This window comes from Lichenostomus cassidix, chromosome 14, assembly GCF_008360975.1.
Source record: "Lichenostomus cassidix isolate B80296 chromosome 14, HeHo_3.0, whole genome shotgun sequence".
Taxonomy (NCBI): domain Eukaryota; kingdom Metazoa; phylum Chordata; class Aves; order Passeriformes; family Meliphagidae; genus Lichenostomus; species Lichenostomus cassidix.
The window spans coordinates 13,241,096-13,251,459 of NC_139495.1; the positions used below are offsets into that span (position 1 = coordinate 13,241,096).

At 54.6% G+C, this 10,364-nt stretch overlaps 3 protein-coding genes across 3 annotated transcripts; all 3 read left to right on the forward strand.

Annotated features, from left to right (window-relative positions):
* The first annotated feature begins 1,138 nt into the window (after nucleotides 1–1,138).
* Nucleotides 1,139–3,384, forward strand: LOC146430879 (hemoglobin subunit pi). Its single transcript, XM_085074972.1, has 3 exons — nucleotides 1,139–1,443; nucleotides 2,383–2,587; nucleotides 3,109–3,384. Exons 1-3 carry the CDS (start codon nucleotides 1,349–1,351, stop codon nucleotides 3,235–3,237), a joined length of 429 nt encoding a protein of 142 aa, XP_084931098.1. The 5' UTR covers nucleotides 1,139–1,348; the 3' UTR covers nucleotides 3,238–3,384.
* Nucleotides 3,385–5,588: 2,204 nt separating this feature from the next.
* LOC146430880 (hemoglobin subunit alpha-D) lies at nucleotides 5,589–6,580 on the forward strand. Its single transcript, XM_085074974.1, has 3 exons — nucleotides 5,589–5,748; nucleotides 5,864–6,068; nucleotides 6,404–6,580. The coding sequence occupies exons 1-3, from the start codon at nucleotides 5,657–5,659 to the stop codon at nucleotides 6,530–6,532; spliced, it is 426 nt and encodes a 141-aa protein (XP_084931100.1). The 5' UTR covers nucleotides 5,589–5,656; the 3' UTR covers nucleotides 6,533–6,580.
* Nucleotides 6,581–8,830: 2,250 nt separating this feature from the next.
* Nucleotides 8,831–9,669, forward strand: LOC146430881 (hemoglobin subunit alpha-A). Its single transcript, XM_085074973.1, has 3 exons — nucleotides 8,831–8,991; nucleotides 9,136–9,340; nucleotides 9,442–9,669. The coding sequence occupies exons 1-3, from the start codon at nucleotides 8,897–8,899 to the stop codon at nucleotides 9,568–9,570; spliced, it is 429 nt and encodes a 142-aa protein (XP_084931099.1). The 5' UTR covers nucleotides 8,831–8,896; the 3' UTR covers nucleotides 9,571–9,669.
* The last annotated feature ends 695 nt before the right edge of the window (nucleotides 9,670–10,364 follow it).

Here is a 10,364-nt window from a genome sequence, read left to right on the forward strand (position 1 = left end):
CCATGGCTGGGGAACACCCTCTGTAGCAGCTGTGAAACACTGACATGTCTGTCTGAGACACATCAACCTTCTCCATGCTAGTCTGCAGGGCTACTTGGGCAGAGAGCACTATCTGACCCCTCTGACAGCACCAGCCAGAGCTCTGTGCATGGCTGCCAGCTTTCAGGGGTGATGTCTGAGGCTGCTGTGGTTTATCAGCATGGCAGATTTATCTCTGCTTTATGTGCTGGCAGGATATTCATTCCCACAGGTTCTGCAGCCACCATCTCCAGTAGGGTATTTCTTTGACACTTTGCCCACTTATCTGTGATTACAGACCTGTGCTGGTCTTTGTTTTACTTATTTGGTCCTTCATCCATCCAGCGTGCCTGTGCCCTGATGGTACCAGCCATCTGTTGTGGGACCTGGAGCTCCTGTGCATGTCCAGGACATAGCACAGCACAGCCAGCACTGACTGGGGTGCTGAGGGCTGTTTTACAGTACAAGGGACAATTAACAGTAAGATCTCACCGTTAGAAATCAAAGGTATTCAGTCTGAGGATGAAGAAAAGAAGTCTGACTGGGCTTTCCCACACACACACTTTTTTCTAGCACCGTACTCAACTTCACAAAATCTCTGCTCCTGTATCCAAAGGAATCCTTACTACCACTGCTGTTATAGGCAGCAATGGTAAAGTGGGTCCCTAATTCTTTGTAAGAGGCTGGCAAAATGAAGTCCTGAAGCAAATGGCAAAATCTTCACTAATTCTTACAAAATCAAGATTTCATTTCCCCTCTGAACTACACCACAGATCTCCCAGCCTGTCCCTACCACTACCTACAATGCATTTTATGTGAAATATTGCACCATGGTGCAGCTACATATACTGGCAGCGTACAGCACAGCCCAGAAAGGGCCAGAGTCTTACGTTCACATCTGTGAACCAAGGCAGGAAATGCAGATTCCTCTCTAAGCTCCTTAGTATTCTCAAAGTCCATAAACTCCTCAGCTTGAAGATGTACCCCAATGTTTCATCAATGGAATTTTGCAGCATTATCTCTCTGTTCATGTATCAATACTTATCCAGACAATTCTTTGGACCACACAGCCATTGTGTTAAGAAGCAAGAAGCTGATAAGGCCAGCAAGCTAAGGGGGCAGTGTGCTGACCCTCGCCAAAATGACCATTGCTTCTTGGGGAGATAAGCGTCCCCAGTGCATGGGTGGGCCTCTGGAGTGACCAATGAGTGTGGACAGCCACCAAGGGCCACTCTCCCCTTCCCCTTTATAACCAGGGCTGCCAGGGGGGTGAGTCCAAAGCTGCTCCGAGCGGTCACTGCAAGGGGACAGAGCCAGCACCTCCTGCACCATGACGCTGACCCAAGCCGAGAAAGCCGCCGTGGTCACCATCTGGGCCAAGGTGGTCACCCAAGCTGATGCCATTGGGGCAGAATCACTGGAGAGGTAAGGCCCCAGCACTCCCCCAAAAATGGTCCCTCCCTGGGCTTTGCTATTGGGATCCATCTCATGTAGAACTTGGGTGAGAGCAGGCTGGGAGCGGGGAGGCTTGATGGAGAGTTGTGCTGTTTGGTATGTAATCTTCAGGAGTTATATTTGTGCTACTGAATGCTTCAAAATCTCACAGTAAACTATGACTATTTAAACAATTTAATAGGGTTTTTTCTCCTTATAGCAATTCAGAAGAATTCATAGCCAGGAGCACTGGAGAGGAATTCAAAGTCATTCATACTCAGTGTCCTGAAACAGCATTATCTCTGTTAGGGGATGAACTTGAAGTGGTTTATTGTACAAGTGATGCACTTTCTCTTACAGTTTTTAGGCATTAAGACAATAGCTATTCACTAAATTCACTGGATGCTCAGGTTTCATTGTTCCAGTTGGTAAGTAACAAACTTAGGAAACAAGACAACTGGACCCCCTGCATGAAGTAATCCAAAGTTCATACACGGTAATCCAAAGTTCATACCAATTAAGCAGGCTGGCACAGAAGGGTCTGGAAATGTTCAGAAATTCATATGTTATTCAAAGTTACTTAAATGCTATTTACAGCTCAGTATAAAGTATTGTGATCCTCCTTTCAGGACTCTGAGTACCACTCTTATAAATTCTGGTTTGTTCATTAGTTTGAAGGTCCTGGGAACTTGGTTATAATGTAATACAGCAAATTTGGTGACAATTTAGGGGTTTTATTTATTAAAAACAAAATCCAAAACTACATTAAGTTTTAAATTATTTTTAACATTTAATTCTTCTCTAGAACATACAGATTAGCCTGCTGTCTACTCTGCATGTGCTGCAGAAGGTTTACACTGCCCTTGCTCTGAGGTTTTACCACCTCATACCATTTCTAATGCTGACCCTCACTGTCATCTTTCCCTTCAGGCTTTTCAGCAGCTACCCCCAGACGAAAACCTACTTCCCTCACTTCGACCTGAGCCAAGGCTCACCTCAGCTCCGTGGCCATGGCTCCAAGGTCATGAATGCCATCGGGGAAGCTGTGAAGCACGTTGATGACATTCGAGGGGCTTTGGCCAAGCTCAGCGAGCTGCATGCCTACATCCTCAGGGTGGACCCCGTGAACTTCAAGGTCAGTGGGCACTGGGATTTGGAGGGGTGGAAACTGCCATCACAAAATTGGAGACCACAGGTCATGTGGGCTAATGGCAGCTTGATCTCTGCCTGTGCTGCACAGCCTGTTTCTCTCAGGATTTTTTACCTGGGATTGGATCTTTTAATGGAACTTCTGGTCCAGTGCAGGCAAAGAACTACTCGGGGGGGCTCATGGGGTTTGCTGTAATTCATTAATCCCCCTCACACATCAAGCTACATCATCTGTCTTGAACAAAGTCTTAATAAATTCTAAACATTCCCACTTTGTTGCCCTTGAGGAAGGAAGGGACACATGGAGGAGGGAGGGGGATCAAGCAGTGCCTTTTGCCCTGTACCAAAGACAACAGTGCTTCTTCACTCCCATCTCAAGCAGCAGCACTGCCTGACTGGGACACATAGTTGTCATCCCAGAGCATGCTGGGTCTGAGGTCCATTGCAGACCCCTACACTGACACCTGATGCTCATTATGATGGATTTCATGTTGCTTTCCCTTACAGCTGCTTTCCCACTGTATCCTGTGCTCCGTGGCTGCCCGCTACCCCAGTGACTTCACCCCAGAAGTTCATGCTGCATGGGACAAGTTCCTGTCCAGTGTTTCCTCTGTCCTGACTGAGAAGTACAGATAAATGGCCTCAACAGAGAGTGAGGGAGGCCCATCCACAGCCCAGCCCTGCTGCCAGGCTCTGGGGTATCACCCATTCCTGGGCAGCTCTTCAAATCCCCACTGCAGGGGCTCAGCCATCTGCAAAAAACAATAAATAATTCAAATGTGAGCTATGGTCTTGTGTTTTCATCTTGTTGGTGTGTTCCACCTACACCTGGCCTTTCAGGCAGGGATGCTCTGAAATGTTTACACAACATGGAGGGGGAAATACTAAACTTCATAAATTCATGCACTAATTAACGTACTAATAAACTCACGTACTAATTCATGTGCCAATTTAGTGGGGAACATAACATTCAGTGGGAACAACACACCATTGAGCAGAAGCCCAGAACAGGCTGGAGCTCTGTGACTGCAGCTGCTCTCCAAGGGATATCCACCACAGACTGTTTCCAGGCTGACCAGGAAAGAGTATTTTACCCTGCTAGGACATTGAATGGACACAGGCTTTTTGCTTGACCTATCCAAAACCCATCCCAGCCTGCTGGGAACCAAACCTGCATTGCAATGCAGGGCACTGTCCTCTCATGCCTCTCTCCATGGGGTATGGGTGTGGTATCTGCTGTGCTTCATGCTGTGGGTCAAGCCCAGTGTGCAGCCACTGCACCCCACTGCCCACTCACTTCCCCCCCACAATGGGGTGAGGTGAAAGGCAAAGGAAGAATAAAAGCAAGAAAAACTGGGGGTTGAGGCCAAACAGAAATAATCGTTTAATTAGTGAATTATTAGTGGAAGCACAGGGAATAAAACAAAACAGGATGCAAAGGTGCTCACTCACCACATCCCATGGGTAGGCTGATGTCTGTCCACTTCATGAGCAAAAACAATGGATAACCCCCCTAAAACTCCCTCAAATCCCTTCTTTTCCCTTTTATTGCTGAGCATTTTGTTATGTGGTATAAAATACCTCTTTGGTTAGTTGGGCCTATCTGCCTGGCTGTGTCCTCTCCCAGCACTCCAAAATCTATTCCCTGGGTGGGGGCAGAGTGAGGAGCAGAGACAGTCCTGATGCTGTGCAAATACTGCTCAACAAATTCAGGAACATCAGAGTGTTACCAGGGCCAGTTTGGCCAAAAATCTAAAGCACAGCACCATGTCAGCTCTTGTCTCAGAGACTTCTGACACAAAAAAGTGGCTGCAAAGCCTTCAGCATGCTGTGATAGCCAGCCTGAGCCAGCACTGCAAGCAGCAGTCCTTGTCTCATCCTTGGAATTTAGGGACTGTGCTTGGGCAAGGGGGAGAAAGGTGGTGTGGAAGCTCTCAGGCCACCAAATGGCTCTAAACATGTCACCACAGCAGCTTGTAAAGCATTCTGCATCCATGGGTGTCGGGTAACCTGAAGGTTTAAATCTGTGACTTGGGTGGTAGGTCAGCAGCTGGGGTGTGCCTAACCCCATGTTTGCACCAACTCCTGCCTACAGAGGCTGACAGAGGATCTGAGAGTCGGAGGAAATGGCCTCAAGGTGTGCCAGGAGAGGCTTAGGTTGGACATTACGAAAACTTTCTTCACTGAAAGAATTGCCAGGCACTGCCACAAGCTGTCCAGGGCAGTGGTGGAGTCACTGTCCCTGGAGGGATTTAGAAGACGTGTAGATGTGGCTCTTGGGGACCTGGTTTACTGTTGGCCTTGGCAGTGCTGGGAGAATATTTGGACTCAATGATCCTGATGCCTTTTCCAACATTAATGATTCTATTATTCTAAAATTCTATTATTGTATGACCAACCACCGTGTGCCCTGTGGAATGTCCCAGCACTTCTGGGGAGAGGCAGGAGCACACACTAGGGGGGAAGAAGGGAAGGAGTCCAGGACTGACAAGCAGCACAGGATGGGCTTTGGAAGAGCATGAACCCAAAGAGGAAGTTGTTCCCTGCTTGGGTTTCTCTGGCAGGGCTTGTCCATGGCTCCTACTCAGAGGCCATGGGGCTCTTGGGGCAGAGAGGGGCTGGATGTGCTGAAGTCTGGAGAGGACCAGGGACACTTATGGGATCCACCTCAACACCCTCAGAGCCAAGGAGGACCCTAGCCCATCCACGGATCACAACAGGAGGTTTGAGGACATGCCAGCCAGGGTGGCAAGGCTGTGGCACCCATGGGACATGCCCAGGGCTGCTGCTGTCCACGGGGCAGCCTGGTGAGGTGAGGTGCTGCCCCCAGCCCCATTGTGGTGTGGGGCTGGTGCAGTGGGGCAGGACAGGCAGCTGTGCCCCCCAGGGGCCTCTTTAGGGCTGGGCCCCCTGAGGCAGTGCCGCTCCCAGGGCCCGGCCATCCCCTCGCCCCTCAGTGTGATAAGATAAGGCTGGGTGGAGGTGCTCGTGGCTATAAGAGGCGTCCCAGCGGTGCTGCTGCCACCAACTTCTGCCTACCCTTCCAGCCGCCGCCATGCTGACCGCCGAGGACAAGAAGCTGATCCAGCAGGTCTGGGGAAAAATGGGTGGTGCCGAGGAGGAAGTCGGCGCTGAGACCCTATGGAGGTGAAGATCTGGGGACCCCATGGGCGAGTGGGACGAGCGGGTGGGAGCCCCACGGAGGGGCTGGTGTGGTGGGTCCAGCTGGGGTCAGCACCACTGACTGTCCCACTCCCCCCAGGATGTTCACCGCCTACCCCCCGACCAAGACCTACTTCCCCCACTTCGACCTGTCACAAGGCTCTGACCAGATCCGTGGCCATGGCAAGAAAGTGGTGGCTGCCCTGGGCACTGCCATCAAGAACATGGACAACCTGAGCCAGGCCCTGTCTGAGCTCAGCAACCTGCATGCCTACAACCTGCGTGTGGACCCCGTCAACTTCAAGGCAAGCAGGGGACGGGGATGGGGAATGGGGATGAGGTTTGGGGACAAGGACTAGGTTGGAAGCAGGGAATGGGGGACGGGGGACAGGGGACAGGGGATGGGGAATGGAGACTGGGGAACAGGGAATGGGGGACAAAGATCAGGATGGGGGGCAGGGAATGGGGAATGGAGACTGGGGAACACGGAATGGGGGACAGGCGATGGAGGACGGGATGGGGGAGGGGGATCAGGAAGGGGAGCGAGGGACAGGGAATATGGCACAGGGGATGTGGGACAGGGACCGGGATGGGGCCGTGGGCGCTCAGCGGCGGTGCTAAGCCCCGTTTTGCCTTGCAGCTGCTGGCGCAGTGCTTGCAGGTGGTTCTGGCCGTGCGCCTGGGGAAGGAATACACCCCCGAGATGCACTCCGCCGTCGACAAGTTCATGTCGGCCGTGGCCGCCGTGCTGGCTGAGAAGTACAGATGAGCTGTCAGCCGTGCCTGTGAACCATCAATAAAAAAGACTCTTGCTGCAGCAACGCGTCCGTGTGTGCCGGGGCTGGGGCTGCGGTGGGCGGGAGCGCGGCGGTGATCCTGCCGGAGGGAAGGAGGGACGGAGGGGGCTGCCGGTGTGGCAGATGTGGTACGCGAGGGGCAGCGCCAGCCCTGGGCTCCCTGGGTGTCCCCAAGGACCCTGCCTGCTCCCAGCCTGTCCCCAGCATGGGATGCAGCTGACAGCAGGGCCCAGGGAATGGAGCTGTGCCCGCATCCCTCCAGGGAGCAGGGTGGAGGCTGTGCCCAGACTAACGGGATCCTTGCATCTCCTTGAAGGATTCCTGGGAGGGTGATGGGGGTGTAAGATAAATCCTGCCTGTCTCCATCTATCAAGATGGCTTTTTAGGACTTTATTAGGGATGCTGCAGGAGCTAAGTGCTTGCATGAGCTCCAGAAGCAATCAGAGAATTCATGGAGTGAAAAAAGTCCACCACAGACCATTGAGCACAAAAAAATGACTGTTCTTGGACTCAACCTCCTGAGCCAGAAATCCCAGTCAACTGCCAGGGAAGAGCCCCCACACCTGGCCCAGGTGTCTGCTCTTCTCCTGGCACCTGGGCAGGATAGGAATGGGATGAGCAAAGCTGCAGTCCAGGACAGGGACACTGGTTTCGGGGCTTTTGAGCCTGAATTAAAAAAAAAAATCATTGATCACACGTGATGGGCTATGAGATGCTAAATCAGCCCTGGGTTTGCTCCATGCTGTGACACCAGAGGGAGGAGATGACATCCTGCAGGAGAGCAGTGCCTGAGTGTCCAGGTGCTGTCAGAAGGCAGGTGGGGACATGCAGGGACCCTGCCTGCCCACAGACAGGGCTGGCAGTCCCTGACCACGGCAGCCCCTGCTCCTACAGGTGAACCCACAGCACTTCTCCATCCTCAGACACATCCCAGTGCACATCCCGGTATGCTCATGTGCATTTACACCCATTTATTTTTGTGCCAGCAGTCTGAAGGGCTCTGCTGCCTTGGCAGCTCCCCCCATGCACAAACAGGCAGCAGACACTGCCCCACTGCTGATTGCCAGAAGTTCAGCCCCCCCAGCCCTCCCTCCCCACTCTGAAGTGGTGCCAGACTGAGCTAATCTCCCCAAAACACAAATGATAAGAACCTCAGCCATGGAGGAAACACGGGTGTGAGCTGTCACCTGCTGGCCTGCGCCACCTTCCGAACCTGCTGGAAGCTCTGCAAGCCCCTGACCCTCACCTCCCTCACCATCCTCATCTGCCTTGCCCTTGTTACATTCCTCACCTCCATCATTTGGGGTACATAGGGCTCACCAAAGACCACTGTGGTCCATTGTATCTTCCAAAAGCCCTTGCAGCAGTGCCCAGTGCTGATCCCATGGCTCTGCCAAGTGTCCTCCCTGCCCAGAAGTCAGGGTCCCCCAATGCCCCAGAGCATCAGGGCCAGCACAGACTGTGCAGGAGAGGGAGGCTGGGGCAGGCGAGCTCCGGGGTCTGTTAGCAAAGGGATGTGACTGTGGTTCAAGGAGCAGGGACTGAAGAGGGCACACACTGTGGGGTGCACTGGTGTAGAATACACTGGTGTGAGATGCACTGGTGTCAGATGCACCGGTGTATCCCTGAGGAGCGAGAGTAGGGAGCACATGGGGCAGCTGTGCGCAGGGGCTGTGTTGGATGGCACGGGATGCATGGGGACAGCAGGGATGTGTAGGTGTCAGCAGGGATCTGTAGGTGTCAGCAGGGATCTGTAGGTGTCAGCTGGCAGTGCGTGTACCGGGTCAGCTCCGGGGTGTGTGCAGGCTGTTGGATGGCCAGTCGGTACACACAGGTGCCCACGGGGCTGTGTGTGGGTGTGGGGCACAGACTGCCCCACGCTGCTATCCCAACACCTGCCAGAACCCGTGCCAGCGGTGCCAGGGACACCCAGCCAGTGTCCCTTCCCACGCCAGGAGGGGTCACACACCGCTTCCTCTGCCCATGCCAGTGCAGACCCTAACGCCAGCCCACGCCAGCCCAGGCTCAACCTAAACCTCAACCTCACCCTAACCCCAAGCCTAGCCCTGCCGCCATGTCAGCTTGTGCAGAGACCAGCTCGCTGCGCTGAGCCAAGCCCCGACCCTAGCCCCGGTGGAGGTGCCGCTGGCCGTGCCCGGGCGGAGCGGGCGGGGAGGAGGACGGGCGGTGGCCCCTCCTGGCCGGGCTCCAGCACCCCGAGAGGGGCCGGGCCGGGCCGGGGAGGGCTGGGCGGGCGGAGCCCCGGCACCGCATATAAGTGCGGCAGCGACAGGAGGGGACACCCGTGCTGGGGCTGCCAAGGCGAGGGTGACATCATGGTGCTGTCCGCCAACGACAAGAGCAACGTCAAGGCCGTTTTCGGCAAAATCGGCGGCCAGGCCGAGGCCTTCGGCGCCGAGACCCTGGAGAGGTACGTGTCCCTCCCCTGTGTGACCCTCTCTCCGCTCCGGCCCTGAGTCCCTCCCATCTTTCCCCTCTTCTCCCCATCCACAACTGTCTGTCCTATGCAACCCTGTCCCTGTCTCACCTGCCCCTGAACCCCTCTGTTCTCCAGGATGTTCGCCGCCTACCCCCAGACCAAAACCTACTTCCCCCACTTCGACCTGGGAAAGGGCTCTGCTCAGGTCAAGGGTCACGGCAAGAAGGTGGCGGCTGCCCTGGTCGAAGCTGCCAACAACATCGATGACATTGCTGGTGCCCTGTCCAAGCTCAGCGACCTCCACGCCCAAAAACTCCGTGTGGATCCCGTCAACTTCAAAGTGAGTGTCTGGGAAGGGCTGACCAGCCCAGCTCCCCTCCTACACCCCTTGGCTACCCCCTTGCCTCATCCCCTTGCTCACCACATCCTTTTGCCTTTCAGCTGCTGGGCCAGTGCTTCCTGGTGGTGGTGGCCTGCCACAACCCCGCTCTCCTGACCCCAGAGGTCCACGCTTCCCTGGACAAGTTCCTGTGTGCTGTGGGCACCGTGCTGACTGCCAAGTACCGTTAAATCGTGTACCCTGGCTAGAGCTGGACCCAACACACCAGCAGCCGTCTGACAGCGAGCAGTCAAATGTTCTGAAATAAAATCTCTTGCATTTGTGCTCCAGCTCTGGTGTCCTGCTCTGTGTGCTGCCTGCGGGAAGGGAGCGGGAGGGATGTGCTCCGGGGGTCTGAACTGGGGGTTCCCCCTGCCAGGTGGGTGCCTGCAGGAAAAGGGTTCTGGTTTTGCTGTCTCTTGAGAGGAGGATTTGTGGGGTGTATTTGGCAGGCAGACACTGCTCTGCTGCTGTGGGGCTCTTGGGAGCAAGAAGAGCATTTCTGAGCACCAGTGGAGGGGAAAGACTCATGGAAGATCTGGGGCTCCCTGCAGCCCCAGGTTGTCTCACCAGAATTCCATGCTGGGATCCCCTCTTGCCACCAGCCTCATGCACCTCTCGTTCAGGACAAAGTGTCAGAGGGCATATCCTCCTGGAAATGCTTGCAGGAGACACTGGAATACAGGGGCTCCCAGCACCTGTGACCCTCTGCCCGGTGGCACAGTGAGGCCACCCTGAGGACCTCCCTGTGCCAGGACATCTTTATTTGCACACCCAGCACACGGGGCTGTGCAGCAGTGTGAGACTTCTGTCTCCACTTAATGCCCAAATTGCTGGGGAGTCACAGTGGAGGAGTCCTGGGGAGCTGCGAGGGGAGCAGATGGGCTCAGCTCCAGACCCAGCAGTGTGGGGGTGTCAGGGCATGAAAAGGAGCCCAGGAGTTGTGCTGGTGTCTGCACCCCCCAGCCCTTATCACAGCCCACAG